The sequence below is a fragment of the Podarcis melisellensis genome (assembly GCF_964234715.1).
Source record: "Podarcis melisellensis genome assembly, chromosome: 12".
In the NCBI taxonomy this organism is placed as follows: domain Eukaryota; kingdom Metazoa; phylum Chordata; class Lepidosauria; order Squamata; family Lacertidae; genus Podarcis; species Podarcis melisellensis.
This window is the reverse complement of record NC_138544.1, coordinates 50,743,172-50,767,282: the sequence shown is the minus strand read 5'-3', so window position 1 is coordinate 50,767,282 and position 24,111 is coordinate 50,743,172. Positions and strand designations below refer to the sequence as shown.

General features: G+C 45.2%; 1 protein-coding gene across 1 annotated transcript in view; it reads right to left on the bottom strand.

Moving 5' to 3' along the window:
- EXOG (exo/endonuclease G) overlaps nucleotides 1-18,155 on the bottom strand; it is a 222,356-nt gene extending 204,201 nt beyond the window's left edge. Inside the window, exon 1 of the mRNA XM_081882630.1 lies at nucleotides 18,084-18,155. Within this exon, the coding sequence (XP_081738756.1) occupies nucleotides 18,084-18,123 (40 nt within the window). The 5' untranslated portion in view covers nucleotides 18,124-18,155. The remainder of the gene's footprint in view (nucleotides 1-18,083) is intronic.
- Between the last annotated feature and the right edge of the window lie 5,956 nt (nucleotides 18,156-24,111).

The following is a 24,111-nucleotide window of genomic DNA, read 5'->3' as shown; positions in this document are numbered from 1 at the left end:
CGTCTTCTCAGAGAGAGATTACAAACAAAAGCAATACAGAGCGGAAGTTCTGCTCGCGCCAGCAATCTGTGCTGGAATGTAAACAGACATGTGACACGCAACAATCCCATGTCTGCAGCAAAGGGTGGAATGGAATTCCCAACACTATTATCCTGCAGGAAGTTGGAACCTTCCATTAGTTGCAGTGAATCAAACTGATTGGAAGGGGCTCCGTTTGCGGATATGAGCCGTAGACCAAAATTCCTGGAGTGCTGCAGATTAGGGAAGGCTATTCTCAAATGTATTTGATGTGAAGAACTAGCACTTCCATGTCATCCAGCGTAGCCTGACACGGGTCTTGCCACACACACACACACCCTGCCCAGTTTATTACAGTGGTGATGATGTCAGTGTTTCTGCTGTGAAAAAATGATATCAGAGCTGAGCTCCGGCCCACTCTATTGCAGGTGTCAGGGACTGGTTGGACGCAGAGAAATGGTGGGAGGAACCACCAATCAAAGGAGGCTCAGAGCTTGGGAAGGGGTGGTGGAACAACAATGAGAGGGTCAGAGGGAGAAGACTGCGGAGAGGAGGTGTCAGAAGCTGAAGAAGGGGTGCCAGGGCTTAGTGAGCGAGGAGAGTCTATGGCAGAGAGGAGTCCAGAAGCAGAAGCTGAGGCGGAGGAGGAAGAAGGCCAAGAGGCAGAGATGAGTTGAACTGATGAGGAGTCACGGGTGTCTCCCCCTCCTGCTGAGACAAGTCCAACAGTGGAACGGTCTCCCTTGGGAGGTCGTGGACTCTCCTTCCTTGGAGGTTTTTCCTTGGATGATCATCTGTCAGGGATACTTTAGCTGAGATTCCTGCCTTGGGTCATCCCTTCCAACTCTACGGTTCTAAGATTGGAACAATTAGAAAGGGAAAGAGACTGAAATTGTCAGGTTCGTGCATCCCACGAACACGGGGTTGGCAGGGTTGCCAACTAGCCCTGAAAACCCTGCTCTTGTGCTTTTAGGCGCAGGCTGTTGCACCAACAGGAAGAACTCGCACACCACAGAGATAAATATCACTTAAAGACACAGCTGGCCAGTTGGAGAGCCGGCAACCCTGAACAAATTGCTGTACGGCTTCCTAGGCTATTGCAAAGCCTGTGCACTTGCTTGGGGGCCCCGACTATAGTTCACTGTCTGGAAATAAATCCAGAGTGTAGTTTCTGTAGTGCTAGAGGGGTTCAGCAACCAGCTTCCCCACAGAAAGTTGTGAATGGGAAAGACTTGGCATCCAGCTCCCTCCCTCCTTCCCTCCCCTCTCTCTGCAGCTGGTTTTCTGAAATGTATACTGTCCTTTTAACCGAATCCTTAATATTTAATATCATGCTAGGATGAAGTCTGATTTTTACGGTGAAAAATGTCAATTTCCACAGCTGATTGAACTTGTTTAAATGGCAAGCTGTTTAGTTGTATTGAAAACCATATAAACAGATCAGCCTACTTACTAACAATTTTTAAAAGAGAGAGATCTTTTATGCTTAAACGTTTCTCTTCTTTATACATATATATTTAAAGAATAACCCTGAAGATCAGCTCGGATGGCAATGTTCTTTTTATGTTCCTCCCCAATGGCAGATTTATTGGAATCCATAAAACAAGCCTTTGGATCTAGCAGCGAAAAATAATTTAAAAGTCAGCTGAGCTGAGCCCCCACAATTTCCCCATAATTAACTATCAGCTACTCATTGTCTGTTCTGTTAGGTGCCTTTTGCATGCTGCATTTTAATATAATGAATATAATGGTGATATCAGGAGCTCAGCAGTATCTTGTAAACATACAAATGAACCTTGAGGCTTAGCTGGATTAAATTGTTTTAGTATATGTGAATATACCCACCCAGCCACCCAACCAGAGAACCACATAAATTCACATATGGCTTTCTGTGTCTCCATCCCCTCCTCACTTTCACACTTTCCTCCATCCACGATGCTGAAACAAAGCACATTTTACTCATGCACAGTCCACGCAATGAGAGAGAATTGACCAACCCCTTCAACAATGCCTGCTTCTTTATCGAACCCATTTTCACAGCGTGCAACCCTGCCTATCCCTAGTGTGTCCTGATTGTGTTTTTGACAAATCCCTGGAAGAAGTTGGGGTGTTTGTAAGCATTCCATGACACCTCAGCACCTGAGACAATGGCCAGAGGCATCCCATTCTGGCCAACTGAAGTCAGACGTTTTACAATTAAGTAGATATGGAAGTTTCAAAGTCTTCAGCTTTTGTTCACATCAGGGTCTGAGATCCTCCTCCTCCTCCTCCTCTTGTTGAATTTGTCTGATTTCAGAGGTAAATCGGCAACAAAGCAAAAAACCCAGAAAACCCACTATCTGCATGTTCTGTGTTTGAATTTGATACCTCCTTCATCTCTCTCTGATCATAGGAAGACCTGGAATAAATTATACACTCCAAAGCTGACTTTGACACAAAGCCCAGATGCATGTATTAGGGAATCAGCGTTGTCAAACCCTTTTCTAAGTTTGGAACTAATAAAGTATTCATGGACAATGAGCAAAAAATAAATAAAAATTGCAACCCATTCCCCCCGCCCAGCCTACAGCCTAACGATAGTTGGATTCCATTTTAAAAGAAACACATAAACACCTGTGCTTTAAAATAAAAATAAAGGCATCATTATTTCAACCAAAGGATGCAGAATAGACACAAAGCACATAGTATATTAAGGACATGGGTGGCGCTGTGGTCTAAACCACAGAGCCTAGGGCTTGCCGATCAGAAGGTCGGCGGTTCGAATCCCTGCGATGGGGTCAGCTCCCGTTGCTCAGTCCCTGCTCCTGTCAACCTAGCAGTTTGAAAGCACGTCAAAGTGCAAGTAGATAAATAGGTATGGCTCCAGCGGGAAGGTAAACAGCCTTTCCGTGTGCTGCTCTGGTTTGCCAGAAGCGGCTTAGTCATGCTGGCTACATGACCCGGAAGCTGGATGCTGGCTCCATCGGCCAGTAAAGCGAGATGAGCGCCGCAACCCCAGAGTCGTCCGCGACTGGACCTAACGGTCAGGAGTCCCTTTACCTTTACCTTACATAGTATGTTGAACTTATCTCACTTGTTAGGGGAAGGTGCCTTACAGCAAGTTAGGCCAGTATAGCCTACTCTGACTTGCAAGAACCTCTTAAGGTCTTCGGCAGAAACCTTCCTTATGATCTGAGTTCCTTGTTTAGCTGAAGATGCTGAAGATTGAACCTGGAGACTTTTGCATGCAAGCCACATGCTCTAGTCCCTCCCCTAAGTATACTGCTATTATATATTCTTTCTGTAGCATCGTCTGTGCAAATGGGGATTTATGGTGCAATGTCACCAAAGCACAGGCCTGCACCCCAAGGAGCTTACAATGTACATTTTGGATGTGGGTTGGGCGGGAGCAGGAAGAGGAGAAACAGTGGCTGGAAGGCAGAGAGGGGCAAAGATAATAAGGACGAGGGAGGTATGTATCACTCTCTCTAGCAAAGAAGGAAGAGCTGAACCACTGATAACACTGGGCAACAATTTTTTACTTTTTGAATGTTGTCTAGATTTCTACAACTGATTTAGGGTATTTTTGCACTGCTGAATCAGGAAATGGCATCCGTTTCTCTCCATCAGGTCAGGTTTACTGTAAACTGAATGGTGGGCATTGATAAAGGTAAGTACACATAAATTGCATGTTGCTTCACCATTTTTCAAACTTCAGGGCTTGAACTTCCATTTCTTGGCCTGGAATGCTCAGCGGCAGGGAGGTCTCTCTTCAGAGTCCAACAGTAGTCAGCCATCATGACTGCGTCCCAGCGACCCTGATACCTGGTCTCCATCTCTTTCATGTCCTAATGGAATCTCTCCCCATGCTCATCACTCATTGAACCCAGGTTCTCAGGAAACCTGTCCATATGTGAAAATAGGTAGTGCATCTTGACACTCATGTTGCAGCCCAGGTTTCTAAAAGCAGTCAGCATGTTGTTGACAAGTGCTGCGTAGTTTCTGGCCTTATTGTAGCCAGGAAAGTTCTTCACTACCAGAACAAATGCCTTCCACGCTTCCAGTTCCACTTTGTTCATTGAGTTTCCGAACTCTGGATCTCTGATGAGCTGATGGATCTGAGGACCGTCAAAGATGCCAGCTTTCAACTTCTCCATGGTCAGTCCTGGAAAAGCCTGGCACAAGTAAGTGAAGCAGTCACCATCCTTGTCCAGAGCCTTGGTGAACGGCTTGATTAAGCCGAGCTTGATGTGCAGCAGTGGGAAGAGTATTCTGACTCTGTCCACCAGAGGGTCATTGATGACATTCCTTTCTTTGCAAGGCACCAATTCCTCCCGCACAGGCCAGTCCTTCTTCGTGTAATGCTGAGCACAGTCCCTGCTATCCCACATGCACAGAAAACATGGGTACTTGGTGAAGCCAGACTGTTGTCCCAACAAAAAGTTCACCATCTTCAGGTCAACACAAATAAACCACCTATGCTGATCATAACCAATTTTCTCCAGCACATACTTCACCGCTTCATAGTTCTCCTTCAGTGTACTTGAGTGAGCCAGGGGTATAGAGGCAAACTGGTTGCCGTTGTGTAGCAGAACACATTTCAGTGATCGCTTGCTGCTGTCAATGAACAGTCTCCAATTTTTGGGTTCATACTGTGGCACTCCAAGCTTGAGCAGAAGCTGCACAATATCTGCACAGTACACCAAGTCCTTCTCTTCCGAGAAAAAACGGAGGTACTCTTGATGCCTGTTGCGGAAGAAGCTGATGCGAACACTGTCAGAGAGGAGGTTTTTTCCCTTCAATCTGGATGCCAACAGTTCGGCAGAGTCCTTTGACAAGCTGAGGTCGCGAACTAGATCATTCAACTCCTTTTGGGAAAATGGATGTGGAGCATCATCTTCAAGAACCACTTCTTCTTCATGTCCTTCAACACTGGAGGCATCTTCGTCACTAATGTCAGGAAGTTCTCCAAGGATAGGTACTGGAATTTCATCACAATGAGCTACAGGACAACGTGCTGATTGAAGATCAGTATACTTCGTGGGGCGGCTGCCCCAGTAACTTAGTTTTGATCCCCCAACTTTATGCTTTGCCGCACCAATTTATGGAAGATTTCGAGGTTTTATGACTTCAAACTGATCCCTTTTCGACATAATCACCCAGAACTATCGGACCTGAATACTTCTTGTCATTAAGATAATCATTTCCAATCAAAACAATTATTCAACATGGCATTTTACCCCCACCAACTACTTCTAAAATGCTCCACATAAGCATACATGTGAACAAAAACAAAAACGTAAAAAAGACATGTGGCCATAGCTCAAAAACTTGACCTGATTGAGCAAAACCAATGTGATTTTTGGATTCAGCGCATCAGATTCGTCCTAAATCAACTGAAAAAACGCAGACAACAAATTTGTTGTTGACCAGTGTAATCAATGAAAATCCTTATCTCTTCACACACTCTTGGAAGAAGGAAGAGTACAGAGGGTTGATAGACTCTCAAAAACCTTCTCCTGTTGCATATATTCCTGACCCAACCCTGGCATGTCCATGCCAGTATTTACATTGATTCCTCCTCACACACAGGCTGCTACTGTCTGCCTTGTGTTTTATTTGCTATCGCAGGGAGTTGCTAAATGCGCAGTAATGACGCCCGCAGACCCAATTTCCACAAAGTTCTCACTTGTGCTAAGTTAAAAAGAGCTGCCCTTTGTTCTGGAGGCTCACAGGTGTTTCTGGAATTTAGCAGGGGGGAAAGGGCTTGTGCAACGCTGCAAATATATTCATAGCTGTCAGCTGCTGGGGGGACCGGGACACACACGCCCATCAAAAGCACAGCGGCTAGAAGATATAAACTCAAGAAAATGTAATCACAAGAAAAGGGTTTGAAGGATTTGCCACCTATTCTTCTATCTTTGTATACCTGCACTTCAAAATCAGTTCAGGGCAAGCACTCCAGATGAAGATTTGGGTGCACCATGTAGGTTTACCAGGCCTGCAGTTAAGTCCTCCAAGGTTTCTAGTCCACAATATTTGTGACACAGTTATCGCCTGAAAATGCATGTGGACCAGCTTTCTTCCATCTTACAAAAGTTCCCTTGCCTTATCTGAGGTGATTCTTACTCATCACAAGTAGCAGCAGCAATGAATGGCATTTTGCAAAGGATAAACCCATGGTTCCCTTTAGTAGGTAAAGGTAAAGGGACCCCTGACCATTCGGTCCAGTCGTGACCGACTCTGGGGTTGCAGCGCTCATCTCGCTTTATTGGCCGAGGGAGCCGGCGTACAGCTTCCGGGTCATGTGGCCAGCATGACTAAGCTGCTTCTGGCGAACCAGAGCAGCGTATGGAAACGCCGTTTACCTTCCCGCCGGAGCAGTACCTATTTATCTACTTGCACTTTGACATGCTTTCAAACTGCTAGGTTGGCAGGAGCAGGGACCGAGCAACGGGAGCTCACCCCGTCGCAGGGATTTGAACTGCCGACCTTCTGATCGGCAAGTCCTAGGCTCTGTGGTTTAACCCACAGCACCATCTGTGTCCCTTTCTGGTCACAGATCTCTCCTGTCTTGTTTCATTTTGTCCTTGTAGTTTGGCATATGCAGCCGCTTGTTTATAATGGACATTTTAAAGCCAAACTTAAATATTCTTCAAGGCGACTTCTCGTTTAGTTCCATTACACAAGCATGCGAAGAAACTGACCCAAAAGGGGAAAAGCAATTTTATGCTTAGAACACTCTTCTGACCAAATACGGCATTTTTTAATTAAATCACCCCATGCAAAGTGACTGCCTGTCTCTTGTTTTGAGACTAATTGATATCAAAGCTATCCTTACAAATCAATATTTTTTTCTGCCAAAAGGAAAGGGGAGGGGAGAGAATGAAAACATCCCATTGCATCAGCCGAATTCTATAAATAATTGTATTGGGCCTGATTTTAAAATTTTTATTCTGCTGGGTGAGGAAGGAGGGAAGCAAGGTCTTGCTTTACCAGAGCAGAATATACAATCGAAACACGTGGGGACACTCATCAGCTTTCTAGCTGTGTTACATAATAAGTTTTCTCCAAGAGTAACATGGCACAGTCCCTTTTATATTTACATCCATTCAATGGGCATAATCAAGAGCTCTACGCCACAATAGTGTGAAGTGTGGGGAAATTCTTTTACGGCAGGAGAAAAAGGGGAAGTAAATTGGAAAAAGATCCAAAATGTTCCCACAATCTGTGCAGATGACTAAAAAGCTGAGATAATTGACATTCAAAGGTTGGATGCAGGACCAGCAAGAATCACCCTGTTTCTCTCTGGTTTTTTTAAGTTATTTGCACAGGGCTAAACAGAAGACAGTTTACCCATAGTCTGGTGCACATTGCAAGGCAGGGAGGCCAACACTAGGTGGCGCAAGAGCTAATGACGGACCCAGCCAACGAGTTTGAGTTTTGCCCCCACCTTCTTTCCAGCTTCTTCATAGTACAGTGCCTACTTTACTCCAACCACTGCGGTTGCTTAAGATGACCGTTTCCCTCTCACTTCCTGCCATCCCTGCTTTACTCAAACTTCTGCCATTGTTTTAAACCACCACTGCTCCCCCCACCAGAGTCCCCCTCCTCTCACTACCATGCCACAACCACAACTGTTGTGCAACCTGCCTTTTACTCTTGCTCCTTTACCCCTCCCTGACTTTATGGATTGTGATGCAGCAGCACAGATTCTCCAATGGGGACTACGTGATGACATAAAGGTAAAGGGACCCCTGACCATTAGGTCCAGTCGTGACCGACTCTGGGGTTGCGGTGCTCATCTCGCTTTATTGGCCGAGGGAGCCGGCGTACAGCTTCTGGGTCATGTGGCCAGCATGACTAAGCTGCTTCTGGCGAACCAGAGCAGCTCACGGAAACACCTTTTACCTTCCCGCCAGAGCGGTACCTATTTATCTACTTACACTTTAGCGTGCTTTCAAACTGCTAGGTTGACAGGAGCAGGGACCGAGCGACGGGAGCTCACCCCATCACGGGGATTCGAACCGCCGACCTTCTGATCGGCATGTCCTAGGCTCTTTGGTTTAACCCACAGCGCCACCCGCATCCCTATGATGACATACTTACATTATTATAATATCTATCTATCATCTATCTATCTATCATCTATCTATCTATCTATCTATCTATCATCTATCTATCTATCATCTATCTATCTATCTATCTATCTATCTATCTATCTATCTATCTATCATCTATCTATCTATCTATCTATCTATCTATCTATCATCTATCTATCTATCTATCTATCTATCTATCTATCTATCTATCTATGATCTATCTATCTATCTATCTATCTATCTATCTATCATCTATCATCTATCTATCATCTATCTATCTATCATCTATCTATCTATCTATCATCTATCTATCTATCTATCTATCTATCTATCTATCTATCTATCTATATCTATCTATCATCTATCTATCTATCTATCTATCTATCTATCTATCTATCTATCTATCTATATCTATCATCTTCTATCTATCATCTATCTATCTATCTATCTATCTATCTATCTATCTATCATCTATCTATCTATCTATCTATCATCTATCTATCTATATCTATCATCTATCTATATTTATCATCTATCATCTATCTATCTATCATCTATCATTATCTATCTATCGTCTATCTGCACAGGTTCTAGCTATTTCAAACAGCTACTGTACATCTAAGTGAGTTCCATTCATGTCTTGAAAATAAGGGGAAGAAAGGGAAGCGCACATCATTTCAAACCTAAGCGTGGGCTTGAGGTTCTGAGAGGCACAGGCTTTTACTGCGAAGCCTTTAAAAGTGGGGAAGCAGAACTACTTCAAAGTTAAAATAAATAATTTACTGAGATCCAGACTTTTCCAAGGGGCTCTTGAACAACTTGCAGATTTGCTAGTGTTTTTTATTCTTCCTTTAGGCAAAGGTCCAGGGGAAGAGAAGTCCAAGCATTTCTCTCTCTCTTACGAGACATGCCCTGTTATATTATTTAGCAGGGCTTTTGCTCATTATAGGAAGCTTGTAAAGGAGTCGAGGCACAATCTTTTCTTTTCCCTGTGCACTTCACACACAATGTCTGACGCTCACTGCATCTCAGGCAGTAGGGCTGGGTGATATATCGATATATCATCCGAAACCGGTTTGAAGCCCATATCCATAGCTGTCAAGTGTCCCTTATTTGAAGGGACAGTCCCTTATTCCAGCGCCATGTCCCGCTGCTGTCCTTTATTGATGGATGTCCCTTAAATGATGTCCCTTAAATTTCAAAGGAAGCAGCTCCTCTCCCTCCCTCCCTGCCGGCCAGGGAGGAGGGAGGCTCCAACTGTGTTGCTTGGCTGTGTTGCTCACCCAATAAGGAGTCTAAGACCGACTGGGAGGTAGAGCTTGCATGCCTTGTGTGTGGCTAGTTAATGCAAGCTGAGGGGTTTTTTGAATGCTGGATGCCATTTTGTTGCACATGCTGCTGCAAACTTTGCAGTTCAAAGCCAGGCAGGGGAGCCATCTTAAGTTGAGGCTTCATAGGCCTCATGGTGCATGTGATTCAGATTCTATTCAGTTGAACCTCTGGTTACAAAGTTGGTTGGACAGTGTTCTCAAAGCTACCAGCATGAGTTTGACCAGACTGCAGGAGGACAGGAAGACTGGAGTGCCTGGAACAGGTGAGGCTACAGGCCCCTTATTTTGACTGCTGGTCCCTTATTTTCAAGGCTGCTGGTCCCTTATTTTCAAATCTGTAAGTTGACAGCTATGTCCATATCCCGATATAAGTTTCATAATTTTGACCTGGCAATATATCACAACTCATGATGTGTGTTAGGGCTGAGTGGTGTCCGGCTTTCAACATTGTGATATATCAATATAACATGATGTCTGAAACAAGGATGTATAAGGATGAAATAAGGACGTGGGTGGCACTGTGGGTTAAACCACTGAGCCTAGGGCTTGCCGACCAGAAGGTCGGCGGTTCAAATCCCTGTGACGGGGTCAGCTCCTGTTGCTCGGTCCCTGCTCCTGCCAACCTAGCAGTTTGAAAGCACGAAGTGCAAGTAGATAAATAGGTACTGCTCCAGTGGGAAGGTAAAAGGCGTTTCCTTGCACTGCTCTGGTTCGCCAGAAGTGGCTTAGTCATGCTGGCCACATGACCCGGAAGCTATATGCTGGCTCCCTCGGCCAATAAAGCGAGATGAGCGCCGCAACCCCAGAGTCGTCCGCGACTGGACTTAATGGTCAGGGGTCCCTTTACCTTTACCTTTACCTTTACCTTCATGTAGAGGTGAATGGGGCAATGTCCTCAAAACTGCTATTACTTAGAGGTCTAAAACGAATACATTCTTACTTACCCTTAACATATTGTTACAACTGTTATTTTATAGTACAGAGCAACAAGGGAAGAAGGGAAGAGAGAAGTGATGACAGGCTTCACAGTTTTTCTCATATCACGATTTTCTACATAGCACACGCACACATCGTGATTCATGATATATTGCAATGTTGAATATTACAAAACTGTTGCCACAGATTTTTGACAATGCATTGATACACTGGTGCCAGCCAATGCCTCTTATTTCTGACATCAATATATCGTGATATGTAGCGGGTGATATATCATGATGTTGAAAACCAGTTATCGCCCAGCCATATCAGGCAGTTTTGCAGTTAGGTATTTTTAGACTCTATAATTAGCTGTCTTACAGACCTGTAACCCCCCTGCCCCGAAATCTACAGGTATATAACTTTCGTTGGAAATATGCAATCACATTTTCTCCTGACCCCTCGTCCTCTATGTCCTCCCGTGCTTTCAACGGCTTCTGCATTTCCTGATACAAAGGAAAGTAAGAAAATGCTCTGTGTATGTGCAAGTTTGCATTTTAAACCCACATAAACCTTAGTGCTTTCCCGGCGACGGGAATAACACGCAATTTGCTTCTGCTGTCCTGATGCTGAACACATTTCCGGGGGAATAAGCACCATTTTGTTGTAGCAAAGGGTGAAATAATAAAACGAGCATCTGTGACCGCAGCTGCCAGTCCGGTCCCCAACGAAGCAATGTTTGCTAGAATGAGAAGAAATGAAAACAAGGTGATGAGACTTGCTTGCTCCTGTCTGAATCATTGGCCACTTTCTTGTTAGTCATCTGGGGCGGGGGGCTTGGACTGTGGGGAGGGTCCTTTGAAGCAAAGGGGGAGCTGTCCTGCTCACCTCAGTTACCCTCCCCAGCATGCAGCTCCAGTGGTAGAGCATCTCCTTTGTGTGCAGAAGGTCCCAATCCCTGACGTCTCCAGGTAGGGCTGGGAGACAGCCCGTGCCTGGGCCCCTGGTCTGACTCAGGATAAGGCCGTGTCAAGGACTGGACTGACGAGAAATGGTGGAGACCACCTCCCCCCCTCTCCTGAACCTTCCCAGGAAGAGGAGGAGAGTATAGATTTAGAATAGTGGTTTGCAGAAGGGCACAGTTTAGAGGATGCAGAGGGGAGAAGCTGGGAAATATTGGGAGAGGAGCAGGAGGAAGAAGAAGCACTAGGGGAGAGACAGCTGACAGACTCGATGTCTTTATTTTTATTTTTAAAAATCATTTTTATTGATTTTCCAATAAAAAACATCCAGTTAATATATCCAATCATAATACACCAATTAAAATAAAAAGACCAAATTATAATTCAAATTATAATTATTAATTTTTCGGAGCTCCTCCCGGTCTGGATCTCTGAAGCATATCTCCACATCTCAGTCCTACTTCTCATTGTTTCCATATTTTCCATATCTCGATTTTGACGCTTTATAATTCTCCATCCCTGAGTCCACGATTCTCAGTCATGTCAAACATAATATACTTTCATCCATCGAATACAGCTTTATTAGTAGAGTGGTACCTCGGGTTAAGTACTTAATTCGTTCCGGAGGTCCGTTCTTAACCTGAAACTGTTCTTAACCTGAAGCACCACTTTAGCTAATGGGGCCTCCTGCTGCCGCTGCGCCGCTGGAGCACGATTTCTGTTCTCATCCTGAAGCAAAGTTCTTAACCTGAAGCACTATTTCTGGGTTAGCAGAGTCTGTAACCTGAAGCGTATGTAACCTGAGGTACCACTGTATATATTTTTCCAACTGCCTTTTTATCAGCGCAGCTTCCTCTGACTCCATTCCAATCTGGGATGTTGTCCAAGTCTGTTATCTGAAACTTCACAGACTCAGTGTCTTTAGACAGCATTCCTGACCCCTCCCTCCCAGGACCTGGCAGGCATTGAGAGTAGGAGAACAGAAAACTCAGAGGCAGAAAACTCACATCAGCTGACAGAGGGGTGACATATAATAGGGGAGAGAGAGAGGATGGGACTTTACTCGGAGCAACGCCATTATCCAAGAGGCGACATCTTACGTCTCCCTCTCTGTGAATATTGAATAAAATACCTTGGTAAGAGCTTCTTGTTTTCCCCATTACTGGCAGCCAGCCGTGATAGAAGGGGCTCAGATTCCCTGAATCTTACAGGCAGCTTCCTCTACTTTTCTGTTCTCACCTGCATTTCACAGGTTTTCATTCGCTCTCAGCTTCCGCCTCTGGAGTCGCATTGTTGCCTTCGAAGAACTCAACGGGGAAGAGGCTAGGGGGACAAAAGTTGAAAGACGTGGCTCTCACTCGGCTTGTCAACGGCTCTGGCTCCCCCTCCCCTTGGCAGTGGAGGACCTGCCTTTTGGGGGCCCTGAATCATGAACTGTTAAGGGGGCTACTTTGGAACCAGCAACGAGGTCTGGATAACCACTGTTTTCTTCAATGGGGTTGTTCCATGACGGATCAGCACATTTTTATTAAAATAAATAAATGACTACAACATCTCAGATTTTGATTAAAATTTATGTACTGGGTTATCTCATGTTACTTGAAGCATGTTTTACAAAATCCCCCTCCCTTTTCCCCCTAGCATCATATTCATTTACGGGTTCATCATATGAGAGCTTCTTTGCAATGTCACTTTCTAGAGACAATATGCATAAAGAATTTAAGTGCTCTTCAGCATAACAGCTAACTTGCTGCACCACTCCACCTTTACAACATCTGTGCTACTGACACTCAAACTTTAGGATTGCTGAAACATATACAGTCGTACCTTGGTTCTTGAATTCCTTGGTACTCATACCAAGTTTTGGCTCCTGAACACCGAGAACCCAGAAGTGCGTGTTCCGGTTTTTGAACATTCTTTGGAAGCCAAACGCCCGGCGCAGCTTCCGCGGCTTCTGATTCAGTGCAGGAAGCTCCTGCAGCCGATCGGAAGCCATGCCTTAGATTTCAAACGGTTCCGGGAGTCAAATGGAGTCCTGGAACTCTGTTTCTAGAAAAATAGCATTGTCTACTTGTTATGTACTGAGTTGAATAGGATCCAAAATGCAGCATTGGTCCTAGAGCAATAGGACTCAGAATGCAGTAGTCTGATTGGTCCTAGAACAATAGGATTCAGAATGCAGCAGTCTGATTGGTCCTAGAATAATAGGACCCAGAATGCAGCAGTCTGATTGGTCCACAGGAGCCAATCAGCTCCAGGTGGAAGTGAATCCGCAACCTGATTAGCCTACAGGAGAATCCCAGAATTAGCCAATCACATGGGGCCCATTGTGTAAATAATGTATATAAAGCAGACATTCTGGGGGAACTTCCATTCCTCCTCACCACTATGAGCTGAATAAAGAGCATGAAATCCACTCTCAACTCCGAGTATATTTCACTACTAGGCCCATTTTATTTAAAGCAATGTGGAATAAAGTCACGGGGTCACTCTGGGATTAGGGTCTCTGAAGCTTGAGCTTCTCTAGTTTCATCGTAGATCTGCCCCGACCACTGACCACCTTCCCAAAAATCATATAGAATTTGACTGGTGTGGAAATGCTTTAGATTCCCTTGGATGTACCGTACCTTCTTTGTCCTCTCCATTCAGCAGAATGCTAAGGGGAAAGCTGTTAATATTTGGATCAGGTAACAGAGAGATGCATCCTCTAATTTGCCTCCCAGGCTTGACTATTCCAACCTCTCTCTCCCCCCTTCTCTTTCATGCTATTAAAGCCAGTAACGGGTAATAAAGGCAGCAATTATTTTTGCATTGCTGCTTGCCCACCGCCCAGGCTCTGCCCCCCAGCCTCTATTCTAAGCAGCATTCAATATTTATTCATGTATGTAAATTCCACCGGTCAGAATCTTGACACATTCACGGCGTAACATATTTCATTCGGTTTATCCTCTGTAATTGTTCCCAACTGCTCAACAGCTCTGAATGATGAGCTCCATTGAGAGCAGGAGGTACGGTAAGTGTAGTGCCTGGATTTTTTCATAAATAATCTCGCCGGTTTCGGGAGACTCTAAATGACCTTGCTTCATTTGATTTTGGCACTGGGAGGCCGTCTCCGAAATGTACTTCTGCATTTCACACTTGATGGGTTTCTCCCCTCTTTATTTTGATTAAAGGAGGGGTGGGAGTGAGGAGAAACATGACACCAAGGAACCGATTCTGTGGACTCGCTGCTACCAGCACCGCGGACAATGAGAACAAGGATGCTAATGATTAATAATGAATCTTTAATGTTTATGTAGTGCCCCCAGAATGCTGGGCGCTGTAGAGTAGCGACTGCCATCTTTACTGGAGTCTAATGTGCCATCAAATCCAATGCGCACCTTTGTTTTCGCAAGATAATTTGGCCAAAAAAGGTGAGCATTGTTGTTGTTTAGTCGTTTAGTCGTGTCCAACTCTTCATGACCCCATGGACCAGAGCACGCCAGGCACTCCTGTCTTCCACTGCCTCCCCCATTTGGTCAAACTCATGCTGGTAGTTTCGAGAACACTGTCCCACTATCTCGTCCTCTGTCGTCCCCTTCTCCTTCTGCCCTCCATCTTTCCTAACATCAGGGTCTTTTCCAGGGAGTCTTCTCTTCTCATGAGGTGGCCAAAGTATTGGAGCCTCAGCTTCAGAATCTGTCCTTCCAGTGAGCACTCAGGGCAGATTTCCTTCAGAATGGATCGGTTTGATCTTTTTGCAGTCCATGGGACTCTCAAGAGTCTCCTCCAGCACCATAATTCAAAAGCATCAATTCTTCGGCGATCAGCCTTCTTTATGGTCCAGCTCTCACTTCCATACATCACTACTGGGAAAACCATAGCTTGAACTATACGGACCTTTGTTGGCAAGGTGATGTCTCTACTTTTTAAGCTGCTGTCTAGGTTTGTCATTGCTTTTCTCCCAAGAAGCAGGCGTCCTTTAATTTCGTGGCTGCTGTCACCATCTGCAGTGAGCATTAGATGCAAGTAAATATGGCATATGCTGGTCTTGCCCTGCCTTAGGATCATTTCAGACATTGCTTCTGCAGTCAATACAGCCTGGCACAGTCCCATGATGCTCTAGTAAGCTACGTTCAATGGGCTCATAGATTGGGTCTCCTCTAGAGTGTAGGCATCTGAAGTGGTTGAGTTAGTGGGCCATTGTGTGTGGATCCTTCACAATGAATCACTGGGTTGTGCCTAACAGATGATGAAACCATATAATGACAAACGACGATGCGTTTCTATTGCCTATTGAATTTTGATCAAACATCTTCTTATAAAAGCATCAAACAGCCCTTCATGTAGGCCCGTTCTGGATCCCTTGCATGATTCAGTTAAACACTAAAATAATGTATACGCCACGATGGTTAACAGAGTATTTGTTTATGTGGCAAAGCGTTTCTGATTCCGCCTTCATCAGCTGCTCTGATAAAAATGAAATGACGTCGTTTCCAAGGTGGGAGGCGAAGAGCTTTGAGGATGGACTGCTCAGAAGGACTTCATTTACTGGAGATTAAGGGATGCTGGTACTATCCTGAGCTCATGCTGCGCTGATGTGTCCAGCATGCGTATGTGCATAAGGTCTTCCTCTTTGCTAACATTGTTGGACATGTTGGCATCTCTATAGCAACTATAGAGAATCCATTCCTAGGAATGAAGGTGCTCCCAATTAAAGGTTCCACCCACTTCCCCCCTTGTCACCCACGTCACTTCCACCTCTTGCAACCTGATCTCACAGCCACTCTGCTTTCTGCGCTGCCACCTCAACCTTGGGCTGAGCGGTTGGTGCTTTCCAGCGACAGTGAGTCTGTTAACTCTCTCCCTCCCAGTTCTTCTCCTCCTAGCTGTTCCCCATCCAGTACTTCCCAGCTTCTGCCTTCTGAACTGCGTCCCTCTGCAAACCGCTGTTCCAAATCTATACTACTTCCCTGCTCCTGGGAAGATTCAGGATCCTGATCAGGAGCAGGGGGAGGCTCCCACCATTCCTCCTCAGTGCAGCCCTCCTTAGCATGGTCCCTGACACCCAGAAAACTTCCATTCCTGCTACCCCCATTTTTTGGGGGGGTGAGTTATTTCATTCCAGTGCTAATTTGGCACCGCCTTTGCCAGGAATCCAAGTGGAAGGGCAGCAGTGCCTTTAAATTACTGTGCCACAACGTAGTACACAGAACTGTAAAATGACTCTGTCTCTTCTTTCAAATTGACTCTAACAATGCCAACCCCCACCTTTTCTTTTGCCAATAACTTTGTCTCTTATAGTGCCAAGATACTTGAAGGATATCTCTCTGTGTGTATCCGCCCCCCACTTCCAATTCTTTCCATCCATCATGGTGTCTCTTCTCTCAATACTTCCAAGGGTATTAATAAAATGTACACACACACACACACACACACACCCAACACACAAAATGCTGTTTGGCCTTTCCTGCCTAATTGATTTGACCTACAGGTGATGGTGCATTAGCATATTCATCCGACCTCTTAAGCCACGCGGGTTTGGGAGGCGAACAGAGGAGCCCACTTTGAAAAGAATGAGTATTGACACCAGGAGCTCAGCGCGTCCCAGCCTGCCAATACCGAGGGCAGTTTTAGGTGATGCCCAATGTGGCCAACTCAATCAACTCGACAGAAAAATGAATAATTTCATAATGCAAGTCGATACGTGAAATGTGTGTAAGCACACACACAAAAGCTCCAGTTTTGTTTTGCTCTCCCCATTTTCACTTTGTTGCTACGAGCAAGACAGGGTTGAATTCAAGCCCAAAGTGGAGACAGAGGACCTGGACATGATTAAACAATTGGGGTGTGGCATGATGGTGGAGAAACAAGCTATGCATAAAAATGAAATATGGACTTACTCTAGGAAACTGTAAAAGGGAGCGATTAGAAAATCAAAAAGCGAAAGGATTTCATGCAATCAGTAGGAGAGGCCCATCTAGAGAATAATATATGAGAAGCCTTTTAAGCAAATCTTTTAAAATGAAAGGGTCCTCTCTCTCTCTCTCTCTCTCTCTCTCTCTCTCTCTCTCTCTCTCTCTCTCACACACACACACACACACACACACACACACACACACACACAGAGTACCTGGAAATCTACCAGTAAATATGGAGGCTTATGACCTGCACTAAGGATATGTTCATACGCTTGAAAATTAGAGGTATGGCAAGACAAACTGTTAGAGTATATTGAATTGGCTAGATTAACAGAGGCAATTAGAGATCACACCAGACAAGAGTTTCAAAAAGCATGGGGAAAATGTAGAGAATACTTCACAAAACACTGCCCTCAAATACATACCTAGACTTGTTTTGATTAATGTCTGCAGGAGACTTTGTGGATATTTAAGTTATAATTAGAAAATTAGAAAAAAATCTTAATAATTACTCATAAAGGAAACAGCTTATAAGAAGTAAATAAGGAGGCCAGATACAGGATAAAGGAAGTCTTTTATTTGGTTGTTTGTATTGTTGTATGTTATGCTTATTGTATGTTATGTTCACGTTTAATAAGGGTGGATTTCTGTATTGGGGGGTTGGGGGTTTGTGTTATGTTGTAAATACAATTTCAAATAAAAAATTATAAAAAAGGGGGGAAAAGAAAATTAGAGGTGTGAGCAACAACTACCAGACTGAACAACAACTACCACACTTTTAGCAGACATCTGAAGGCAGCCCTGTTTGTGTTGTTGTTTAGTCGTTTAGTCGTGTCCGACTCTTCGTGACCCCATGGACCAGAGAACGCCAGGCACCTCTGTCCTCCACTGCCTCCCGCAGTTTGGTCAAACTCATGCTGGTAACCTCGAAAACACTATCCAACCATCTCGTCCTCTGCCGTCCCCTTCTCCTTGTGCCCTCCATCTTTCCCAACATCAGGGTCTTTTCCAGGGAGTCTTCTCTTCTCATGAGGTGGCCAAAGTACTGGAGCCTCAGCTTCACAATCTGTCCTTCCAGTGAGCACTCAGGGTTGATTTCCTTCAGTATGGAGAGGTTTGATCTTCTTGCAGTCCATGGGACTCTCAAGAGTCTCCTCCAGCCCTGTTTAGGGAAGCTTTTAATGTTTGATGTACTACAGTATTTTAATATTTTTTTTTAAACCGCCCAGAGTGGCTGGGGGAGCCCAGTCAGATGGGCGGGGTATAAATAATAAATTATTATTATTATTATTATACCAACATCAACAGGACATTTTATTGCATTTCTTCTTCTATCACACAAAAGGAAGGAACACCTCTCTGTAGATGGAGCCTGCTGCTATAAAATTGAGGACTAGGAACACGTGCTTGAAGCTGAACAAGGGATAGCTCAGCTGGCAGAGCATGAGACACTTAATAATAATAATAATAATAATAATAATAATAATAATAGTAATAATTTATTATTTGTACCCAGCCACTCTGGGCGGCTTCCAACAAAGATGAAAGATACACTAAAATGTCACATATTAAAAACTTCCCTGAACAGGGCTGCCTTCAGATGTCTTCTGAATGTCAGGTAGATGTTTATCGCTTTGACATCTGATGAGAGGGTGTTCCACAGGGTGGGCGCCACTACCGAGAAGGCCCTCTGCCTGGTTCCCTGTAACTTGGCCTCTCGCAGTGAGGGAACTGCCAGAAGGCCCTCAGAGCTGGACCTCAGTGTCCAGGCAGAACAATGGGGGAGGAGACACTCCTTCAGATATACTGGACCAAGGCCGTTTAGGGCTTTAAAGGTCAGCACCAACACTTTGAATTGTGCTCAGAAACGTACTGGGAGCCAATGTAGGTCTTTCAAGACTGATGTTATGTGATCTCGGTGGCCGCTCCCAGTCACCAGTCTAGCTGCCGCATTCTGGATTAGTTGTAGTTTCCGGGTCACCTTCAAAGGTAGCCCCACGTAGAGCGCAATCTCATGGTAGTGGGTTTGAGCCCCAGGTTTGGCGAAAGATTCCTGCATTGCAGGGGGTTGGACTAGATGACCCCGGGGTCCCTTCTATGAAATATGGCGTTCTGCTGAGGGTGCTGAGAAGAAAGAGGCAGGCACATCCTGAAAGACTTATGTAAAAACCTCTACGTTCCAGCTCTCTGCTCCCTTCTTGCCTCAAGCATACTGGGAGAAAACTTTTCAGCGTTTGTTTACATGATAGCATGGAAGATCCAACAATTGCTTTGGGGAAGCAATTAACTTTTTATAGGTTTCCACTAAGATTTTACATTTTTTTATGGTTTATTTAGTGTTTGTGAGTGTCTGTTCTTAAAGAGAGGCAAAAAATGGAGAGAGTTAAAATGTTCATAATGCAACGACGGCGTAGCATGCATCAAAATTACGAGGAGCATGCTGTTCCGTGCAAGAAGGAAGGGAGAAGAAAATAAATTGAAGTGAGCAACGCAAGTACTTTCAACCTTCAGTTTCATTTCTGGACTCCCGCCAGTTTGTGTCATCATTTGTTGTGTTAAAAGAAGAACTTTTTTTCTTTCTTTCAGAAAACAAGGAAACAAATAATACAAAATAATAGCACCTAAAGGTTACTGTATATAATCCCTCCTTATCTCTTTCGGCTATGTGTTTTCTTTGCAGGGTTTTGAATATGGAGCTCCTCTGTCATTGCAAGGGCTTCTTCACTCACTGTGACAGGATGGAGACCCTTTTCCCAGCCTGTGGGTCAGATCTTCACCTCCCCCAATGAGCCATTCTGACAGGTGTTATTTTAGGTACTTGGGGTCCAAGCCATCTAGGGCTTTGTACACTGGTACTAGCAGTCACGAAATTAAAAGATCCCTGCTTCTTGGGAGAAAAGCAATGACAAACCTAAACAGCATCGTAAAAAGCAGAGACATCACCTTGCCAAGAAAGGTCCGTATAGTTAAAGCTATGGTTTTCCCAGTAGTGAGAGCTGGACCATAAAGAAGGCTGATTGCCGAAGAATGGATGCTTTTGAATTATGGTGCTGGAGGAGGCTCGTGAGAGTCCCGTGGACTGCAAGAAGATCAAACCTCTCCATTCTGAAGGAAATCAGCCCTGAGTGCTCACTGGAAGGACAGATCCTGAAGCTAAAGCTCCAATACTTTGGCCACCTCATGAGAAGAGAAGACTCCCTGGAAAAGACCCTGATGTTGGGAAAGATGGAGGGCACAAGGAGAAGGGGATGACAGAGGACGAGATGGTTGGACAGTGTTCTCGAAGCTACCAGCATGAGTTTGACCAAACTGCGGGAGGCAGTGGAAGACAGGAGTGCCTGGCGTGCTCTGGTCCAGGGGGTCACGAAGAGTCGGACACGACTAAACGACTAAACAACAACAACTAGCACCCTGAACTGGACCTGGCAATGAACTGGTAGCCTGTGTGACATTTTCAGGACCAGCGACTCAATACACCATACATTTCCCTCTTTCCCTTGAAAGTGGGGGTGGTAGCTGACCTGAGGATTGAACTTGCAATGGGGCATTACGCCCTAGATGTTTGCAAAAAAAATAATTGCCCATGATCAAGAGAGAGATCAGGTTGCAAACAAGTAGAAATTGTCAAATGGCCATTTGGCAACAATGCGAAACCAGAAGCCTCACTTTGCTCAGTCAACAACACTTTATGTTACTTTAATTTCTTCTTCCTTTTTTAAAGGGAGTGTCCCCCCACATTGGAAAGAACAATTGTAAAAGTGAGGCTTTCTTGATGAATGCTTTCTCCCTTTCCCCGTTAATTTTATTGCATCTTACCTATGAACTGAGACATCTATGTTCCCCTCTGTAATTCCTAAGAGATATTTTATCCACAAAGATATACCCAGAGATCCGGCAGATAAAAAAGGACAATGTTTGAATTAAAATAAGTGAGTCAAGAGTACAGCACGAACTAAATCATGTTCCACTACCTTTCATATTTCAATTGCTCCTTAAGATCAAGAAGAGGGTACAGCCTGCTCTCAGCAGCACCCTCTTCCTTCTCATACACCAGGGGTCTGCAACCTTTAAGACAAAAAGAGCCACTTGGACCAGTTTCCGAAGAAGAAAAAAACTGGGAGCCGCAAAACCATTGCGACATTTAAAACAAATATATCTCCGGAGCCGCGATCTGACAGCGGGCAGGAAGGTGACGTCGGGACGGTGCGTGACTAACGCACACACTGCCCCCATGTGACGTCACAGTCAGTACAGCGCCCGCCACAGTGGGGAGTGTCGGGGCGCACAATGCACCTCCTCCCCTCACTAATATCCGCCCCGGAGCCGTGGCAAAGGTGTAAAAGAGCCACATGCGGCTCCAGAGCCGCGGGTTGCAGACCCCTGTCATACACCCATTTACTCTTCTGGCACATCAATAAGGGAAACAGGGTGGCTGAAGAAGTCAACCCAAGTTCATTCATTCAAGACTGGTGCTTGCTTTGGGAATGTACCCAAGTTTCATCTTGTCTTCCTACAACATCCATCGATCATGAGGACAATGTTCACATAGGTAAAGGTAAAGGGACCACTGACCATTAGGTCCAGTCATGGCCGACTCTGGGGTTGCGGCACTCATCTCGCTTTATTGGCCAAGGGAGCCGGCGTACAGCTGTTCCTGGGGTGTGGCTGCTGTCACATTCTGACACACTCTAGGAGCCCCAGGTGAGAAGTGAGTGAATGCTTAGCCTGGCTTGTGGCCTGCATGAAGAATACCTGCTTCACCAAGCTGTTGATCATGGAATTGTAGCATTGGAAGGGACCACGAGGGTCATCTAGTCCAACCCCCTGCAATGCAGGAATCTTTCACCCAACGTGGGGCTTGAAGCCATGACCCTGAAATTAAGGGCTTTGTTGAACAGATCTATTTGTTGAACAGAAATATTGCAAGAAAGACTATGAGAAGAACCTAGACAGCATCTTAAAAAGCAGAGACATCACCTTGCCAACAAAGGTCCATATAGTTAAAGCCATGGTTTTCCCAGTAGTGATGTATGGAAGCGAAAGCCGGACCATAAAGAATTGATACTTTTGAATTATGGTGCTGGAGGAGACTCTTGAGAGTTGCATGGACTGCAAGAAGATCGAACTGACCCATTCTTAAGGAAATCAGCCCTGAGTGCTCACTGGAAGGATAGATCCTGAAGCTGAGGCTCCAATACTTTGGCCAGCTCATGAGAAGAGAAGACTCCCTGGAAAAGACCCTAATGTTGGGAAAGATGGAGGGCACAAGGAGAAGGGGACGACAGAGGACGAGATGGTTGGACAGTGTTCTCGAAGCTACCAGCCTGAGTTTGACCAAACTGCGGGAGGCAGTGGAAGACAGGAGTGCCTGGCGTGCTCTGGTCCATGGGGTCACGAAGAGTTGGACACGACTAAACGACTAAACAACAACAACAAAGAGTAATAGAGAAATTAAGAAATGCAGAATAAGCGATAAAGAACGAAAAATCATCAGAGGTGTTGACGGAAGCCTAAAATATTGTATAAGATAAGAAGTTATGTTATATGATTGTTGGAAATGATATGTTAAAAAACCAATTAAAATGTGTGTGTGAGGGAGAGATTAAGGGCTTTGTGCTCTACCCACTGGGCTATCTGGTACATGCTGAGGTGGAGAACCTTTTTCAGCTGGGTGGCAGGATTCACAGCAGGCCAAGCTTCTGGGGGGGCCAAAGTGGGCAGGTCCTGAGGGAAAGGCAAAAAAAGCGAATATTTTATTGGTTTCCACCCCTTTCTCCCACTGCACCTTGCTCCATCCATTTTATGATTGATTCCCATCCCTTCTCCCGCATTTGGCCAACGGTGAGGGATGATGGGAGCTGTCGTTCAAAATACCTGGAAGGCCCCAGCCTGGGGACGGCTGGCTGGAGTCTCCAGAGCTTGCAAGCCCAGAGCTCTCAGGGACACAAAGGAGAAAGGCCAGTGAATGGGCGGCAGAGTTCAAAGCGCCAACAAAGGAGGCCCCTCACAATGACTAACTGCAATCTATTATCTCCGCGGAATTAATGCCCATTCATGGGTGGGGATAAATGATATCCTGTCACCGAAGCATTTTGCTGAGAAATTCATTGTGCTCTTGCCATGCGGCGAGGCTGGTGCCAAAATCTACACACTGGGATTCCGCCGGGCAGAGAACGTGGATCTCAGCAAAGTGCCGAGTCAAAACCTTGGAGCTGGATGTTGACAGAGGTCGCTGAGTTTCCCACAGTATCGGCCCCGGAGAGACCCTGCAAGGGAGCGAAGGGAAAGCGAGGTGAGCGATGGCAAGATGGGAGCAGGCTTTGTGCGCACGTGGAATGACGTCAGCAGATGAGTCATCCGTCGCCTATAAAGGAAGCTATACAAAATGACAAAAAGGCAGAAGTTGGCAGCCTGAGAGAAAAGTCCTGCAGGGAGGGGGATAAAGGCTGCGGAAATTCCTTTGCTTGGTGCTCAAGTAGAGGGTGGAAGCAGAGATTCCTAAACATGGGCACAACGTGTTTAATAATAATAAAAACAACAACAACAATAAATCTCTGCTCATATTGTTTAGGATCATAGAATCATAGAATCATAGAGTTGGAAGAGACCACAAGGGCCATCGAGTCCAACCCCCTGCCAAGCAGGAAACACCATCAGAGCACTCCTGACATATGGTTGTCAAGCCTCTGCTTAAAGACCTCCAAAGAAGGAGACTCCACCACACTCCTTGGCAGCAAATTCCACTGTCGAACAGCTCTTACTGTCAGGAAGTTCTTCCTAATGTTTAGGTGGAATCTTCTTTCTTGTAGTTTGGATCCATTGCTCCGTGTCCGCTTCTCTGGAGCAGCAGAAAACAACCTTTCTCCCTCCTCTATGTGACATCCTTTTATATATTTGAACATGG